This window comes from Petaurus breviceps, unplaced genomic scaffold (assembly GCF_028583685.1).
Source record: "Petaurus breviceps papuanus isolate PSGF00001 unplaced genomic scaffold, PetGlider_PUasm1.0 91041, whole genome shotgun sequence".
In the NCBI taxonomy this organism is placed as follows: Eukaryota; Metazoa; Chordata; class Mammalia; order Diprotodontia; family Petauridae; genus Petaurus; species Petaurus breviceps.
The window spans coordinates 3,342,649-3,363,167 of NW_027187400.1; the positions used below are offsets into that span (position 1 = coordinate 3,342,649).

The 20,519-nt window shown below is 36.2% G+C and overlaps 1 protein-coding gene across 18 annotated transcripts in view; it reads right to left on the reverse strand.

The window, feature by feature from the left end:
• EPB41 (erythrocyte membrane protein band 4.1) overlaps window positions 1–20,519 on the reverse strand; it is a 191,324-nt gene that overhangs the window by 82,341 nt on the left and 88,464 nt on the right. For all 18 annotated transcript variants that reach the window (XM_069079302.1, XM_069079308.1, XM_069079305.1 and 15 more), the window contains one exon: window positions 12,501–12,543. In XM_069079302.1, coding sequence (XP_068935403.1) covers window positions 12,501–12,543 — 43 coding nt within the window. The remainder of the gene's footprint in view (window positions 1–12,500; window positions 12,544–20,519) is intronic.

Sequence of the window (20,519 nt, forward strand, 5' to 3'; positions counted from 1 at the left end):
TATTGTAACAACTACTTAGGGACTTAACTCAGTGAGGGAGGGTGATGAGTTGTATTTAATTAAGTAACCTAGTTAAGAGAATATTTATATATCAGATTACCAATTTTCAGAGAAAGTCAGATGCTCTTTTACATATGGAATTATTCAGCTCTCCAAATTTGCATTCCTGCTTTTTTTTTTTTTTAAAGCAATCGGGGTTAAGTAACTTGCTCAAGGTTACACGGCCAGTTATTTCTGGGTGTGGTGCCGAGTATCTGAGCCCGATTTGATCCAAGTCATTCCGACACTGGAGCCTGTGCTCTTACTCACTGAGCCACGGGGCCGCCCCTAAGCAATTGGGGTTAAGTAACTTGCTCAAGGTTACATGGCCAGGTGTTTCTAGGTGAGTGCTAAGTGTCTGAGCCCGGGATTTGATCTCCAGGTCTTCTCAACACTGGAGCTGGTGCTCTTACTCGCTGTGCTACCTGGCCACCCCTGCATTCCTGCTTCTTAAAAGCCTTCTCAGCTATTTCTCTGGGAAATAGCACTCATCTGGTCACAGCTTACTGTTGTTTGAGGCTTTTCTTCCTTATACTACCATAATTGCTAGGGACCATCTCCGATCATCCAAATCTGTATCTGGCCACTGGGCCCAGGTGGCTCAGGAGGAGAAAGTGAGGCTGGTGACTTAGCACAGCCCTCCCTCACTCAAATCCAATCCATCTGCAAGTCATGGAATCAGTTTCCTGACAGACAAACAACAACAATCAAAAGTTTTTATTTTTATTTGCTTTAATGAAATTTTTAAAATGTTTTTTTTATTTTTCTCTGTTTATTACACCACTGTAGTATCCCATGTATCCCTATCCCTCCCTGTCCTGAAAGCCATCCCATTTGACAAATAATAATTTTGTAGTACAAAAAAAAAAAGTCAGCACAACTGATCAATTCAGTGAAAAAGTCCAGAACTATGCAATGTGTAATAGCTGTGGTCCTCCCATATCCACAAAGGGGTGGGGTTAAGAATGTCTTCTCATATCTGTTCATCTGAGGCCCATTTGATCGTCCTCATTTTATTATATTTACTTTTGATTGTTTTGTGTAAGGTTGCTCTTTCCACTGACATTGTGATAGTCACTGTGTATTACTGTTTTCTTGCTCTGCTTACTTCACTTTGCATTAGTTTATATAGTTCTTTTCATACTTCTCCATATTCATCACTCTTACAGCACAGTAACAATCCATTATGTTGATGTACCACAATTTGTTTAGCTATTCTTCAATAGATGAACATCTACTTTGTTTCCAATTCTTAGTTATCAGAAAAAAAAAGCTGCTATAAATAGTCTGAGGAATATGGGGACTTTCTTCTTATTGAAGGCTTCTTTGGGGTATAAGCCCAGTAATGAAGTTTCTTGTTCAAAGAGTACAGATATTTTACCATTTGCATAATTCCTAACTACTTTCCAAAATGGTTGTTAACACTTCACAACTCTACCAACAATGTATTAGTGTGCCTATCTTTCCATAACCCCTCCAACATTGGCTGTTGCATGTTTTGTCATTTTTGTTCATTTGCAGGGTGTGAGGTAAAATCTCAGGATTGTTTTGATTTGCATTTCTCTTACTATTAATGATTTGGAGCATTTTTTCATGTGGTTGTGAATACTCTGCAGTTCTTTTGAGAACTGCTTGTTCATATCCATTGGAGAATTGCTATTAGTCATATACATTTATTAATCATTTATATATTTTGGATAACAAATTCTTATCAGAGAAATTTGATAAAAAGATTTTCCCCCCATTCAACCATTTACTATATCATTCTAGATGCATTGATATTGTCTGTGTAAAAGATGTACAGCTTTAAGTAATCCAAGTTACCTATTTTATCTTTTGTAATTGTCTCTATCTCTCATTTGGTTAAGAATACATCTCTTATGTATAGCTGTATATAATCTGAGTCTTTTCTAATTTTTTTTTTAATAAAATGAACTGAACATTAAGGTAATGTATCCATTAAGAATGCAAATGGTGGAATGTGATGCAAGGTGTTGTAGACCGTCTAAGCTTCATTTCCGCCAGACTGCTTTCTAGTTTTCCCAACAGATTTCATCAGATAGTTTTTCCATAAGCAATTTATGTTTTCCTTTTGATCAAATCCTGGATTATTGAGTTCTATTGTTCCTGAATCTCCCTTGTCTAGTCTGCTACACTGATTGGTCTCTCTATTCTTTAACCAGTATGTGATGGTTTTGATGACTGCTGCTTTATAACATAGTTTAAGATATGGAACTGTCATTTACTTTTTGCCTTTCTCTTCCTTACTTCCTTTCATATTCTAGATCTTTTGTTTTTCCAAATGAATTCTGTTATTATTTTATCAAACTCTGTAAAGTATTCCTTTGACAATATGACTGATATAGCAACAAAAGTGTAAAATAATTTTGGTGGTATTATTGTCTTTATTATATTGGCCTGCTCTAGCCATAAGCAGTGAAAATTCTTCCAGTTACTTAGGTTGTTGTTGATATCTTTAAGGAGCACTTTGTAAATCAGTCTTTTTGGATGCTTTACATGCTTTTTAAGTCTTTTTGGATGTTTTTTGAGGTTGATCTCCAGATATTTTGTTAATTTTGTAGTTATTTGGAATTGGAATTCCCCTTTCTATTATTGCTTCTTGTGCTTTGTTATTATTATACAAAAATGCTGTTGATTTTTAAGGATTTTGTAGCTTGCAACCTTTACTAAAGCTACTAATTGTCTCAACTGGTTTCTTTGCTGATTCCCCAGGGTCTTCCAAGTAAACCATCATACCAGCAAACAAGAATAGTTTTATTTCCTCTAATTCCTTTCTTTTCTCTGATTGCTATTGCTAACATTTTCAGAACTATATAAAATAACAGGAAGAGTGTATATCCTTGCTTCTTTTATTGTTATTGTATCATTGCTTCACCTCCATACTTCCTAGAAAAAGTATCCCTCTTGCATATGATGCTTGCTTTTGCTTTTAAACAATTTCCTTTTATATTAAAAAAACAAAATGTCCCTCTATGCTTATATTTTTTTTTTAAGCAATCGGGGTTAAGTAACTTGCTCAAGGTTACACGGCCAGTTATTTCTGGGTGTGGTGCTGAGTATCTGAGCCCAGGATTCAATCTCCAGGTCATCCTGACACTGGAGCCGGTGCTCTTACTTGCTGAGCCACCTGGCCATCCCTTATGCTTATACTTTGTAGGATTTTTAGCATAAATGAGTACTGTACTTTCTCAAAAACTTTTTCTGCATCTACTGAAATGATCATGTAGTTTTTTTTTTATGTTTTGATTTTTAATATGATTTTGCTGATTGTGCTCCTGATGTTGAGCTACTTTTGCATACTTGGTATAAATCCCAGATCATAATGAATGATTTTTTAGATAAATAACTGCAGTCTATTAAGATTTTATCTAAAATTTTTGAGTCAATGTTCATTAATTACATTGGCCTATCAATTTCTTTCAATGTTTTATCTTTCCCTGCCTTAGGTATTAGGACTATATTTATCTCATGAAAGGATTCTAGAAGAGTTCTTTCTTTCTTGATTTTTTGAGAATAATTTGTGAAGTATGGGTACTAACTGTTCTTTAATAGTCTGGGGGCGGCCAGGTGGCTCAGCGAGTAAGAGCACCGGCTCCAGTGTTGGGACGACCTGGAGATCGAATCCCAGGCTCAGACACTCAGCACCACACCCAGAAATAACTGGCCATGTAACCTTGAGCAAGTTACTTAACCCTGATTGCTTAAAAAAAAAAATAGTCTGATAAAATTCTTCTGTGAATACATCAGGTTTCTTTGGGAGTTCCTTTATAGATAGACCTATTTCCTTTTCTGAGAGTGGATTATTTAAGATCTCTATCTGGTCTTCTGATAGTTACATTTTTTAAAAAGGTATTCCTCTATTTTGGGTGTGTTCTCAGTTCTGTTAGTATATAATTGTGCATAAAACATTCTAACTATATAATTTTTATTCCTTCTGGTTTTGCTATGATTTCACCTTGCTCATTTTCTATTTTATTAACTTGATTCTGTTCTCTTCTTTTTAGTCAGATTAGCTTAGGGTTTATCAATTTTATAATAATTTATTCTACTATTATATTTTATTATAATTTATTGTAATATATGTACTATATTATAGTCTTTAGAAAAAAAACAGCTTTAGTTTTATTTATTATTTCTATGGGGGCTTTGGTTTTGCATTTATCTATTTCACCTCTAATTTTAACCATCCGCTCTATTGTACTTACCTTAGGTTTGTTGATTTTCTAATTTTTAAATTAATATTCAGTTCATTATTTTTTTCTTTTTCAATTTTGTCAATGTAAGATTGTAAGGACATGATTTTCTCCCCATTAATGATAATTTTATCCTTCAACCAGCAGAGGAACCAAGAAGAATAAATCATATTCTGAATTTAATTCTAACTAATGAGGAAGAATGGGTTGCTAGGGAATAAGTAATGGGATGCTTAGAGGGTAGAAACTACTCCACTTTAAAATTTATGGGGAGAAGAAAGTAAGGCATAGTCTGACATGAACCCTATATTCTGGGAAAATAAATTTCAAATGGTTTAGAGAAAGTATAAAGGGGATTACATAGACTAAAATTCTTCAGAGTAAGTGAACCCAAGAAGGATCAGAAGCTCTTCTTACAATTAAATCATTCTGATTAAAAGAAAAATGAGGAGTTGACTAAAGAAATAAATGTGGATACACAGGGAACTCACCAACCAAATTAAATTCTAGTAAGAAATATAAAGAAGTTAGAATCAAGGGCAGGTAATGAAGAAAATTTTTAAAAGATAGAATTGTGATACAAAATACTGTCAGGAGTACTAATGCTCAGAATAAGCTGGGGAGGTGAGGAGAACAAAGGACTACAAAAATGGGTTTTATGTTCTTGGCAATAGTAAGGGAAAGAAGAAGATCCCAGAACAGAAAAAAACCATCGCTGGGAATGGGTAGATGACTATTTATGATGCAAAGAATGCCAAGTTGGTTAACTCTTATTTTGCTTTTGTTTTCTCTGTGAAAGAATAATCTTTGGGCCAGAAAGGAGAAAAAAAAAAAAGGGCATGCAGGTAATTAATCCTCAATCTAAATATGGAGATTGTAATAATAAGGAAGCACCTAACTACTCTTGTGGAGTTTCAGTCTCCAAGCCCAATGAGCTGGTAGATGTGATTGCTAAGTCACTGTTAATAAACTCCTAGTACTTTCTCCCTCATAATTACTATGTATTTACTTTGCACATATTCTATATATACATTTATAGGTACACGTATTATTTCCTCCAATAAAATGTAAGCACTCTAAAAGCAGAGATTTTCACTTCTGTCTGTATTCCTAGCACCAAATATAATGTTTGGCATATCATAGCAAGCACTTAATAAGTGTTTGTTCATTAATTGACTGATATAAAATATGAAAAATGCTAAAAGTTTAGGGACTACAAAGTGTCCCAAGTTTGAAAAAAGATAAGAGAATGAATTCTCCTATAGGCCAGTAAGCTTGAGTAAATCCCAGCAAATTTTCAGAATTTAAGTGGAATAGGATGCCCCAGGAGAGATTTTCAAGCAACAGAGGTTCTTGTTCAGGTATGGGTTGAATTAGATGGCTTCTAAAGTCCCTCCCAATTCTGGAATTCTGAGAATTCTTGTTCATCAATGAAAAAAGAACCTACTATTCAATACTGGGGGAGCTGCAGAAAGATTAATAAACTGGTGATAAAGCTGTGAGATGGTTTAACTATTAAAGAAAATACTTTGGAAGAAATTATATTCTGGATCTGATTTTCACTAATAAGGAAGACTTGAGCTGCTAGAGTATAAATAATAGGAAGTGGCTAAAATGTCTATACCTTTTGATTGCTAGGTATGTACAGTAACTTAAAGAGGTGAAAGATAGAAATAAAGATCTAATGAACATTAAAATATTCATAGCAGCACTTCTGTAGTAGCAAAGACCTGGCAAAAAGAACAATCAAGTGAGGAATAGCTAAACAAATTGAAGTACTTGAGTGTGATTGTAGTACTTTTAAGAAATTATTAATATAAAGATTCAGAGTAGCATGAGATGTCTTATATCAACAGGTACAGGGTGAAGTAAGAAAACAAAAGACAATGACTACAAAATGAAAATGAAACTGAATGCTATACAATTATAATGACCAAGACTAGCCCTGGAGAAGCAATGAGGAAACACAGGTACCTACCGCTCATTTTGCAGAAGTGAACTAGGGTATGAAATATCACATATACTCTCAGGTTAGCTAGATATGTTGGTTTGTTTTTACTGAATTATCTTTCTTTTTTAAAAATTTTATTTTATTAGAGGTAGATTGCTGGGGAAGGAAGGGGAAGGAATCTATTCAGAAATGAAGCAATATAAAAATAAAAGATAATTTTTTTTAAGAAAATAAAGGCGAGATTAGGAGTAAGGATATTTCTTTTTCCAAGTTAATGTTACTCTTTAGTGCTTTCTTGTCATGTAATTTAATGTGACTGTCAGCTTCTCAAAGACAAAGGACTTCTATAAGGCAGAAATGAAGCACCTCCCCCACAAACTCTCCCCCTCTTCCCAAAAGCCCTATTGCTGTCAAGGGCACCACTATCCTTCTAGACACACAGACTCACAACCTCAGAATCATTGTTGACTCCTTACTCTTATTCACCACACATGAGTTACCTAATCTTCTCATCTCCTCATCACTAACACAGACAACACAGGAGTTCAGGCTCTCCTCATCTCACACCTGCACTACCTACTGCAATTGTCTTCTAATTCAACTCCTTGCCTCCAGTCTCTTCTCTCTTCAATCCATCCTCCATTCAGTTACCAAAGTGATTTTGCTTAAGCATAGTCTGACCATGTCACCACTGCTCTTCTGTATCCCTATTATCTCCAAGATAAAATATAAAGTAAATCTCTTCATAGTTTGGCCCTTTCTTAGCTCTTCAGACTTCTTACATTTTAATAACCTCTACTATCCTGCTATACGAGCCTACTTGACAATTCAAGGAACGTGACACACCATCTCCAAACTCCATGCCTTTGCACTGGTTGTCCCCCACAAATAGAATGCTTTCCTTTCTCTCAGCTTCCCTGACTTCATTTGCTTAGATCCCACATTTTTTCAAGAGGCCTTTCCAAATCCCTCACCTGCTGCAGTCATACCCTGTCAGATTACCTTCCATTTACTAAGTATATCTTGTATATACCTCTTATTTATGTGCTGTCTCTCACACTGAAATGTGAACTCTGAGGGTAGAGACTGGTTTTTGCCTTTTTATCCCTAGTGATTAGCACAGTTCCAGGCACAAAGTAAGTACTTAATAAATGGATGTTAATGGACAGAATTGTTATTAGTCCTGTTTTAATCACCTATCATTTATTGAGCACCTATTTTGTAATGGGCCCTAGGGATACAAAGATAAAAGCCAAAACATTCTCTGCCCTAAAGGAACTTAAATTTTCTCTGGAGAAAACTATTTGTGCATAGTAAATACAAAGTAAATACAAGGTAATAGAGGGAGGAGGCATCAATATCTGGTGATTTCAGGAAAAAAATCCATGGAGGAGATAGCACATAAAGCTGTATTCAAATATATCTGAAAGACAGAAATCACATAAGTAGTCTACCAAGTTCCTTCAATTTTATAGATAGAAGTGAGGTCAAGAGAGATTAAGTAACTTGTGTCAGGTCACACAGGTAATAAGTGGCGGAGGTGGTATTTTAACCTATGACTTCTGCTTAGGAGAAACTAAGCCTAGATATATAGATCTGATCATGGAATCCATGAGAGTTGATGAGATAGATTGCCAAAGCTGTGGCAAGAGAGGGCAGAAGAAAGAGGGCACAGGACAGAATCCTGAAGTATACCCACAGTTGGGGGAGGAGGAAGGGGACATGGATATATAAAAAGAATGAGAAAGAATAGTCAGACAGGTAGGAAAGCCAGAGAGTTCAAAATCATGAAAGCCTGGAAAGTAGAAAATAGCCAAAGATGTTAAAAAAGGATGAAAACTATGAAAAGACCATTGGATTTAGCATGTTAAGAGATTATTGGTAACTCTAAAGAGAGCTATTTTAGTTGAGTGATGAAGTCTGAAGGAAAATTGTAAGTAAATGAGAAATAAGAGGAGAACTGGAGACAATGAGTATAGACAGCTTTTTCTAGGACTTTGGCTATGAAAGGGAGAAGAGAGATAAGGTCAATTGAGGTTTTTTAAAGAATTGGGGAGAACTGAGCATGTTTGTTGGCAAAAGGAAGGATTAAGAGTATGTGTACAAAAATAACATAAAATATATATAGTGTATATTATATATAATATACATATTATATCTATTATCTCATATTATATATATACATTCTCCATAATATGGAGAAGTGGAATATTGGCAGGAGTGGTGGAAGGATGATTATAGAAATAAACTGCCAGGGAAGCAAGAAGGAAAAGGAATCAAGCATACAAATAGAGGGCTTGGTCTTGGTGAAGTTAATGAAAAACTCTTCTTAAAGACTGAAGTAAAGGATAGAAAAGGGGATGATGTCAAGGGATTCTGAGATTCAATTTAGGAGAGAAGAAAGAGCCCATGGGCAGGGGAATGGTCTCTATTTTCTCAGTGAAGTATGGGGTAAGGTGACTTACAGGCATTAATAGCTTGTTTTTATCTATGTTCTGTGGGTATGCTTCCATAGTATTTTATTTCAACTTTAACACTGATTAATCTTAACAATAACATTTACTAATAGTAGAAATTTTTAAAAAGATTATATTTTGAGACAGTTCAGATGCTCCAACAATTATTCCATTTAAACACTCTGGACAGCTAATGTAAGGCCCTGAGGAAACTGAAAATCAACACTCTCCTTCAACGTTTAACTTAACATGAGACAATACAGTAAAGAAGATGTCTGAAAACAAATCAAAGCCAGAGCCCAATAAAGATAACCCATTTCTATTGCCTTATAATGGAAAAGTTTAAAATAGCAGCTTTTTGGAGGAATAGTGGAATAAGTTATAGAATATAAATGTGATAAAATACTATTGTGCTGTAAGAAATGATGATTAAAACTACCTTGGGCTATCATTTTATAACCATCAGACCGGCTAAAATGATAGAGGGGGAAAGTGACAAATGCTGAAGGGGATGTGGAAAAACTGGGACACTAATTCATTGATGGTAGAATTGTCAACTGATCTAACCATTTTGGAGAACAATTTGGATTATGCCCAAAGAGTTATTAAACTACACCTTTTGACCTAGCAACACCACTTCTTGATCTATTTCCAAAGATAATTAGGGAAAAAGGAAAAGAACTTATATCTTCTAAATGTTTATTTATTTATTTAGCAGCTCTCTTTGTCTTTTTACATCATTTTTATTTTTAAAATATTTCCCTCCCCCAGTTCCAAGTAAAAACAATTTTAACATTCATTTTTAAAACTCTGACTTCCAAATTCTCTCCTTTCTTTCCTATCCCCCCCTCCATTGAGAAGCCAAGCAGTTTGAAATAGGTAATACATGTGTAGTCATGAACATATGCATAATAGTCATGTTGCAAAAGAAAACATAGACCCCCAAAAAAAGCTCAAGAAAAAAAAAAGTTGGTTTTTTTTTTAAAGCATGCTTCAATCTATATTCAGACACCATCAGTTATTTCTCTGGGAATGGATAGCATTTTTCATCATAAGTCTCTCAGAGTTGTCTTGGATCATTGTATTGCTGAGAATAGCCATTCATAGCTGATCATCTTACAATATTGCTGTTACTTTGTACACAGTACATTTCACTTTGCATCAGCTCATGCAAGTCTTTCCGGGTTTTTCTGAGAACATCCTGTTCATAATTTCTTATAGTATAATAGTATTCCATAATAATCACATATCATAACTTGTTCAGCCATTCCTCCATTGATGGTCATCCCATCAATTGCTAATTCAACAGCTCTCTTTGTAATGGCAAAGAACTGGAAACTGCAGGGATGACTATCAATGGGGGAATGGTTGAACAAGCTATGGTATATGATTGTGATGGAATACTACTGTGCTATAAAAAATGATGAGCTCAATGATTTTAGAAAAACATGGAAAGACTTGCATGAAATAATAAAGAATGAAGTGAGTAGAACCAAGAGAACACTGTATACACTAATAGCAATATTATTTTAAGAATGACTTTGAATGAATAAGTTATTTATTGCCAATATTATTACAAATAAATATTATTATGAATACCCAAATTAATTATAAAGGACATATGAAGAAAGACACTACACCCAGAGAAAGAACTGATAAATATAAGTATGTATTGAATAATTTTAAATATATATACTTATTTGTATCTAATGGTAGCCATCTCTATGTTGGAGAAGGGGGAAAAAAAGAAATTTACATAATAATTTTTTTGTATATTTGAAAGAAATGGCAAGTTGTGCATAGTAGATTTGTAGTTTCATGTGCAATCATCTTTTTTATTGTACTGTTAAGAAAATGCTTGTTTTATTCCACAAATTAAATTAAAAATAAAATTTAATTTAAAAAGATGAAGGGGGGGGGGTGGCCAGGTAGCACAGTGAGTAAGAGCACTGGCCCCAGAGTCACGATAACCTGGGATTGAATCTGGGCTCAGACACTTAGCACCCACCCAGAAACACCTGGCCGTATAACCTTGAGCAAGTTGCTTAACCCCAATTGCTTAAAAAAAAAAAAAAGATGAAGGGGATGGTTTCAGAAACACCTGAGATTTATATGAACTGACACAAAGTGAAATTGGCAGAACCAGAAGAACAATGTTCAAAGTAACAGCAATATTACAATAAACTGCAAAAGGCTTAGCTACTCTGATCAACACAATGACCAACCATAGTTCCAAAGGACTCTTGATAAAAAATACTATCCACACCTCCAGATAGAAAACTGATGAACTCAGAGTGCAGACTGAAGCACATATTTTTCCTTTATTTTTCTTGCTTTTTTTAGGGGCAACGTGACTAATGAGGAAATGCTTTCCATGGCTTCATATGTATAATAAGTATATTTCTTGGCTTCTGGACAGAGAGGAAAGGAGTAGGAGGGAGAGAATTGGGAAATGGAAAACTGAAAAAAATTTTAAAAGAAAAAAAGGGCATTTTTAAAAATGCTAAAAATTATAACCTTAAAATTCCCACCTTTGGAACAACCAAATCTCATCCTTTGTTTTGGCTTAATGATATATTTCTAATTTGTTTTCTCAGTAGGTTTTTATGAGTTTAAGTGCTAGAGTCAAGGATTTGTTTGTTTTTTTAAAGAAAAAAAAAACAAATACTTTAGATGATTTTCTTAGCAAGGGAACTCTTAATAGCCAAGTAGACACTCATGCTAGTTATTCCTGTAATCACTGCAAAATATTTAAACTTTCCTTTCTTTTTTTTTTTTTTAATAAAAGCAATCAGGGTTAAGTAACTTGCTCAAGGTTACAGGGCCAGTTATTTCTGGTTGTGGTGCTAAGTATCTGAGCCCGGATTTGATCCCCAGGTCATCCCGACACTGGAGCTTGTGCTCTTACTCGCTGTGCTACCTGGCCGCCCCTAAACTTTCCTTTCTTAATGAGCTCTACTGAATAATACTGACATAAATTTATCCTTTAATTGAAAAGGACTGGAAGTGTTTTTCCACTGTATGTAAGGAAAGTCAAAATGACCGAGTGACTTGCATTTAGGCTTGAATAACAAGGTTTTAAATGAAGATCAGGTATTTAGAGATGCTAGCCCAAAGGAGTGTTTTGCCTACTTTTAAAAAAATCACAAAAGCAACTGAAAAACAGACAAAATGTAAAATACTTTTTAAAAAATAGGTAAATTAATCTCAGGAAATTGATACAAAACTTACTATTTGTGAGATTAGATTTAGAACTGCAAGGAACCTTAGAAATTATCTAGTCTAAAACAACCTCATCTTACAGATAAGGAAGCAGAGGCCTAGAATAGTTAAGTGATTTTCTTAATGCCATGTGATAAACCCAGAATTCAAATCCAAATCCTATAATTTCAAATCTATCACTCTTTTCATAATGCAATCAACAATTCTTTGCATTTCTCAGAAGCTTCTTCTAAAATCACCTGATCCAAAATGTAATGTACAGATGACTCATATGTCAGAAAACATTTCTGTGGGTCCCTGACTCTTCATTGCATTAAGGAACTTAGGCTAAAAATATTGCTATTCATTTCCTTCTTCAGACCTAGAAACATATTTAGTGAAAACACCATGTCTGGGCAGATCTGGCCTATCTCGATATTTACAATGATCCATCTCTGTTACTTTGCTGTAGCTTCCCACTCATCTTACCCACTGTTAAGGAACTGCCTACTTTGATGGCCTTGCCTCATCCTAAAAATATCACATTAGGTATTCTAAAGTTAGTCATGACTGGAGAAAATGTGACCTACCAAAAAGATTTAAGAAATACCACCGAGATAGATAATGATTCCGACTTACCATGAACCTGCTTTTTTATTTCTTTGGCAGAATCCAGCCAAGTCTGTAAAAGAAAAGAATAAAAACAATTCATACAGAATTCTACAAATGTGTCACAGAAAACAATAGAAAGTAGAAAGTCAGTTATGTGGAAACACTCAATACTTTTGACCAGAGTTCTCACATCAAACCTAGAGAAAAGAAGAGCATCACCCTTACCCAGGATCAATCTGAAATAACTGCTTCCCCATAATTCAGGAATAAATTACAGTGGGGTGAGTTAATTCTTTCTACTTCTCGAGAGTACAAACAAGTCAATATAAAAGTGGGGTTTCACTCCCAGTCCAATTAATGTAATCACAGAAGGCACAGATACCTTGACTGAATCAAAGTATGATATAGGTGTGAATAAGTCCTTAATTAACGTGAGAGAATTATAATGCTTAAAGCAATGGATGAAGGCAAATGATACTACACCAGGAAACATCTATGAATAGCTCAAATAGTAAATATCTTCCTGGGACTATATATAAAACTAGTAGGCACGTCAGTGATTCCTTTCTCTACCCACCTCCCCCTTCCTTGTCACCCTGACATCTCATCTGAGAGAATACTTCAGTAACAGACTTTGGGTGAGATCAGTAGTCACTAGAAGGGCAGCTTCACGGAGTGTGACCTGTGATTGTGGAGAGATGTGGACTCTACAAAAACCACCAACCTTCTAAGTGGGGTAGAGAGCTACACCTAAGAGGAACTTCACAAGGATGCCACAAAGGGAGAGACTGACTTCCAGTACTAGGAGCTGTAAGTAATCCTTAGCCCCAGATATTCAACACACACAACTCACTATATTTGTGTTATGTGCGTCTGTGGGAGAACAGGTCGCAGACTTGGGAGATACATGTTTTTGTAACTACTATTTTGTTATACCATCTTAATACTTTGGCTAAAAACTAATTAAATCTGACTGATTATTAACAGGAAGCAAATGGGGCAGAGGGCTTGTGAAGGACCTTTGGGGTTACTCCTAGAATCCTATGACTAGCAATCTTCATCTTGCTAAAGAGGAAAATGAGGATCAGAGAAATTAAGACAACACTTGCCCTAAAGCTAGGATCCAACAATCTAGTCCAAAATTTCTTTTATAAAATGAGGAAAATGAGGCTGAGAGAGATTAAACTGTTTGCCCATGGTAAAACTAGTAGTAAGTAGCAGAAATAGGAATCGAACTCACCTCCTCTGACTATTCTTTCACTATACCCTGCTACTACACAAATAAAATAAGGTACATAGGAAGCACCTTGTAAACTCTAAAATACTTAATAATTTAGTAAAGGAGAAGGGGACTTTAGGCCTACTTCGGTATTTTATTTTTATTTTTTTGTTGTTGATACTATTTATGTTTGGATTTTTCTTTTCAAGGGTGATGGGGGACCAGGAAGGGGGCGGGTGTTGTAGGAGGGAGAATCCACAAAATGGCTTTTCCCCCCAAGGAAAATACTTGCTTCAATCATGAGCAGATAATTCCAAGTAGGAATAAAAGCTAAGCAAGCAGCTGTTTAACTCCAATAATTTTGGTTCAAAGTAACAATAAATCTTTCATGGGGACTATAGAAGCTGACTACAGAAGTCAGCTACTGATTTTTTCCCTGCCATCTAGCCAGAGTGATAGAGACTTCTGCTCTATTATTATGTAAAAAGAGGAAAAAGAAAGTAAGTGTGCCAATTATAATTTGAGGAAAATACAATGCAATTAACTTTTCACCCAGTAAAGAAGTCTCCAATGAATGTTACAAATAGAACACACACATGCAGTTTTTAGGCAGGAAGTAAACACAAAAAACACCAAGAACTGAGTCTTCCATGTACCAAAGACTAGGGCCATTTCTTAGCCAGCCACCTTGCTCCTGAAACAGATACCACGCCCAGGAGGACTTAACCCTTTCATCTCTGGCAAAACCAAAGTAAGGTAACCTGTTACCTAGGGTGTCTCTGCAACCAATACCTTCATAGTGGGATGGGAGAGGACAGGGAAGGAAATCTCAGGCAGGCCACGATGACAGAAGGGAGTCACTGATTACCTTATGAAAGGCTGCTCCTAGAACTTGGCACATTCATTATACCAAGCTTTGGCCACTTTGTTGGATAGGACTCCTGGATTCATTTTTGCTCCAAGCTTAAAACATTTTAAGGAAGCCAAGGTGGGTTAGGTGAATTATAGGAAGGGGCAGAGTCCTGCTTAGACAAATCTGATTGGTTTTCCTACCTTTGATAATAAGAAGACACTAATTAGCTAGGAATCTGGAAACTTCTACACAGGGAAGATTCTTGGCATCGAATTTTCCATATATAAAGAGTTTCAGAAAACAGGCAGGTGGAAGAGAGAAAGTACTATGCACAGGAGACAAGGCTAAGGCAAAGAAAGCACATATATGAAGGGAAAACAATCTATTCTGACAAGAGAAGAACAGAATTAAAAGGGCTACCAGAGAATTTAAATCCAAGCAAGGTGTGGTTTTGAGAGCACTTTAATCCAGATGAAACAGGCTCAGAGTGCTAAAAGAGCTGCTAGAGAGATTTGCTAGGTCACTCTCCAGATCCTCTGGAAAACAACAAAAAACAAAGAGAGGAATGGGAGCTGCTACAAGACTTGAGAAAGGAAAATATCACAAAATTTAAAAAGAGGGGGTGGTCATGTCTCTCCTCTATTTTATCTTCCTGTACTAATATGTATATGTTCTCTTGCTGATAGAATGCCTTATTTTTGTATTTCTATCCTCGATGCCTTGTACAGAGCCTGGCACACAGCTGGTACCTAATAAATACATGCTGAATAATGTCATCAAGTGCAAGATGCAGTGATGTCTCAAGCTTTAATTGTTTTATTTATAAGTCACCACCAAAGGAAGATCTGACCTAAGTAACACCCAAATGCCCAAAGTAACCATAAAAATGGTTGCTTTAAAATAAGGAAACATTCAATTCAACATTCATCAAGCACCTGCTAGATTCATAACAATAATGTCTAGCTAGGTGCTAAATATTTAAAATAGTATTCTGCTTGCCCCCAAGGAGCTGATGTTCTTCTAGGGGGTGTGTGACAACACGTCCATAAGTAAACATAACAAGAGTTAGAGAAAATGGTTACAAAGGAGAAATACAAAGTACTCTGGGAAAATATGAATAGGGACAGAATAATAGTTTCATCTACAAGGAATAAAAACCCCCCAACAATTTCACAGAGGATATAACAACCAAGCTATGCCTCAAAGGTACAAAAGGATACAGAAAAGAAGAGATGAAGAGCAAGTACCATATAGACAAAGGGTAGGTGAATGCACAGAGGTAGAAAATGGTAAAGGGAGTTCAGGCACAGTTTCTAGCCTAGCTTGGCTGAAACAGAATGCTTGAAGGGAAGTAATGCAAAATCAGGATAAACATTTGGTTGGAGCCAGATGATAAAAGGCCTTAAGTATCAGACCAAAGAATTTCTATTTTATGCAAGAGCCACAGAGGAGCCACGGATAGCTACTGAGCAATGGGGCGATATGGTCAGACCTGTGCCTTAGGAACATTACTTAGGCAGTAGAGTGGAGGATGATGGATTGAAGAATCAAAAGACTGGACAATGGAAAGCAGCCATAGGCTATTTTAATAATACAAATTCAGAGGACCTGACCTAAGGTGGTATTAATATGGGTGAAAAAATACACAAGGACAGATGTGAGAGATGCTACATAGGTAAAATCAAAAGGACTTGGCAACAGATTGGAAATGAAGGGCAGGGAGAGAAAGAGAGAAGAATCAAATAAGCCTCTGAAATTTTCATTGTGACCAGACATAAGTAAATTAAATCATGGATATAAGATGGGAATGAGGTAGTTTTGATAATGGACCAATTGGATAAATGGGAAAAGAAAGAATGCGTTACTTTGTTTCTAAAAAGAGGTTACGGTTTTCCTTTTTGTTGTTATCAGAATTGACATCCTATCAAAACAACCATGACTTTGCCTCACAGGAAGCTGGATGTTTTGCTATTTTTATATATTACTTTATGTATATATTTCTGGAGGGGAAATATTTGTTCAATTTGCCTGGACAATATGTATGAATTTTCTTTTTTTTTTCTTTTTATGAATTTTCAAAGATAGCATACCACTGCTGGGAAGGGCTTCCCAGAAGGTAAAAAAGGAAGATCCTAATAATATAAACACAGACTAAATGCATAAAATTTGAAGGTTCTATTCTTTTTTTTTAATACTATTCTTTTTTGTTTAATCAGTCAACAATCACTTATTTTTTAATAGTTAAATTTTATGTTTATTTTTAGTTTACATCATTCATTTCCACAAGAATTTGAGTTACAAATTTTCTACCCATCTTTCCCTTACCCACCACCCCAAAACAGCGATCCCACTGAATACCCCCTCCCCCAATCTGCTCTCTCCTATATCCTCTCCCATTCCCCCTCCAAAAGGGCGCAGTGGATCACTATGCCCCAGTGCCTGTACATCTTATTTCCCAGTTGCATGTAAAATAATAATTATATATATATATATATATATATTTTTTTTTTTTAAGCAGATTTTAAAACTTTGAATTCTAGATTCTTTCCCTTCCTCCATTGTCACCCACCCTTAACGGGAAGATAAGCATTTATATATAAATATGTATATATATATATATAAATATATAATAATAAACAAATTAAGCAAATAAATAATATATATAAAAGATAAGCAAATAAAAAAATATATATATATGTTGTACATGTGTAACTATGCAAAATATTTCCATAGTGGATATACTGTGAAAGACTAAGTTTCACTCCATCCTATCCCACCCCCCACTTGTTCTATTCCCTACTTTGATCCTGTCCCTTTTCAAAAGTGTGTGCTTCCAATTTCCCTCCCTTCCATCATACCCCTTTCCCCTTCCCCCCTACTCTCCTATAGAGTGAGATACCCTATTTAGTGTGTATGTCATTCCCTCCCTAAGTCAAATTCAGTGAGAGTAAGGTTGACTTATTCTCTTTTGCCTTCCTGTTCTTCCCCTCCATTTTAACAGTTTTCCCTTGCCTCTTCTATATGAGATAATTTACCCCATTCTGTCTCTCCCCATCTCCTGTCATTATATTCCTCTCACCTCTCAATTTCACCTATTAAGTATCATCCCTTCCTATTCAATTGGTCCTGTGCCCTCTGTCTATGTATACATGTACATATATATACACACTCACATATGTATTCATATACCCTCCTATATAGACATATATGTACATATATATACATACATACATACATTTCTATTCCCTTCAACTATTCTCACACTGAGAAAAGTTTCATAAGTTACAATTATCGTTTTTCCATGTAGGAATGTAAATAATTCAACTTTGATAAGTTCCTTATGATTTCTTTTCCATGTTTACCTTCTCATGCTTCTCTTGCTTCTTGTAATTGAATGTCAAATTTTCTATTCAACTCTGGTTTTTTCATCATGAATGCTTGAAAATCCTCTATTCCACTGAATAACCATATTTTCCCCTGAAACATATTACTCAGTTTTGCTGGGTAAGTGATTCTTGGTTTTAATCCCAGCTCCTTTGTCCTCCAGAATATCATATTCCAAGCCCTTTGATTCCTTAATTTAGAAGCTGCCAGATCCTGTGTTATCCCGATTGTGTTTCCATGATATTCAAATTGTTTCTTCCTGGATGCCCGCAGTATTCTCTCCTTGATCTGGGAATTCCAGAACCTGGCTATAATATTCCTGGAGTTTTCTTTTTGGGATCTTTTTCAGGAGGTGATCAGTGGACACTTTCAACCTCTACTTTGCCCTCTGGTTCTAAAACATCAGGGCAATTTTCCTTGAGAATTTCTTGAAGGATAATTTCTTTTTTTGATCATAGCTTTCAGGTAGTCCAATAATTTTTAAATTATCTCTCCTGGATCTATTTTCCACGTCAGTGATTTTTCTAATGAGATATTTCACACTGCCATCTATTTTTTCATTTGTTTGGATCTGTTTAGTAGTATCTTGATTTCTCATAAAGTCACTAGCTTCCATTTGCTCCAGTCTAATTCTGAAGGAATGATTATTTTCAGTAAGCTTTTGAGATTCTTTTTCCATCTGGCAAATGCGACTTTTCAAGGCATTCTTCTCCTCATTGCCTTTTTGAGCCTCTTTTGCCATTTGAGTTAATCTAAGTTTTTAAGGTGTTATTTTCTTCAGTCAGGTTGTTGACTCTCCTTTTATAATTTTCTTGCATCATGCTCATATTTCTTCCCAATTTTTCCTCCACTTCTCTTATTTGATTTTCAAAATCCTTAAGCTCCTCTGTGACCTGTAACCAGTTCATATTTTTCTTGGAAGCTTTTGCCGCAGGGGTTCTGACTTCATTTGTCTTTCTCCTGTTCCATGCTTTGATCCTTTTGTACCCAAAATAGGATTGTAAAGTCAGATTGCTTTGCTTCCTCGTGTTGCCACTCAATTACTTGACTTTTGAGCTTTTTGCCACAGTAGAACTCTGCTACTAGAAAGAAGAGCTTTGTTCCAAATGCTGGGGTTTTCTCAGCTGCTGGAGGTATTAGTTGGCTGCCCTCTCTGAAGCCTCCACATGCTCTGGCAAACTGGTCATGCACCCCAGGACCTCCACCCTAGACAGTAATCCAGATCCAAGTGGGTTAAAGCAAGAGTGATTACCCCTCAGACTGGTCACTTAGTCCCCCTACAATCTGCAGGTCAGGAGCTTTGAAGCAACCACACAGCAGCGGCTGCACGGCTGCGGAGTCTCGGCCACTTCTCCCTCCAATGGGTAAAGGCTGGACTGCACTCCCAAACCCCCCATTCCCGCAAAGTCTACACTGACTTCTCACTTTGTCTTTGGCATCTATGGGTTGATAACTCTGAAAAACATCATAGCTGCTGGTGATCCAAAGTCCCTTCCCTGAAGGTTCTATTCTTTTGGTCCATAGACTAAAACTTGCTTACCTGAACACTGGAGATTTGCCCTTTCCTGTTCTCATTTTCTAAATTTCATATTTTGTGCTTATTAGATTTACTAGTTCATTTTTAAAATTTTTTGCTTCACTCTCATTTCTCTTCCCAATTTTTCCTCTACTTTCTTACTTGATTTTCAAAATCCTTTTTGAGTTGTTCCATGGCCTGAGACCAACTTATATTTTTCTTACAGGCTTTTGATGCAGGGGCTCTGACTTTGTTGTCTTCTTCTAGTTGTATGTTTTGATCTTCTTTGTCACCAAAGTAAGATTCTATAGTCTGACTTTTTTACACCTTGTTTGCTCATCTTCCCAGCCAAATACCTGACTTTCTAACTCTGTCAGGGTAGAACTCTGCTTCCATTGGGGGGTGGGGGGGAGGGTGAGTGTACTGTTCCAGGGTTCATGGATTTTGTATCAGCTGCTCAATCCCCCACCATGTGTGGGCCCAGAGCACTGAAAGCAACAGCTGCTACTGCTGTTACTCCTGCTGCTGCCATCGCTACCGCCACCTCCCAGCCACACTGTATTCCTCTTTCACCAGGTCCCATAGAGTTTTCCCACTGACTTTCTATGCTGTCTTTGGCATTTGTGGGTTGAGAACCCTGGAAACTGTCAAAGCTGCCAGTGATTCATTCCCCTGAGGCCTGCTCTGGCCCTGTCTATGTCAGCGTAGCCCACATCAGACTGTGCTCCACTCCCAGCCCAGTGAGAAATATCCTTCCTGTTGGCTTCCAGGTTGTCTTGAGCTGGAGAATTGTTTCACTCTGTCATTTTGTGGGTCCTATAGCTGTAGAATTTGTTTAGAGTCATTTTTTACAGGTATTTGGAGGGGTTTGGGGGAGAGCTCAAGCAAGTCCCTGTTCTTACTCCACCATCTTGGCTCTATCCCCTCATTTTTAAAATTTCAAAATGGCATATTCAGTTTATTATACTTTATTTTCCTATTCTGTTACTACATTTCAGGATATTATTTGTCCTCTGATGACTGTTGTTGCTGCACTCTTAAAATTCTTGTACCACTATCTTGCCATTACCACTC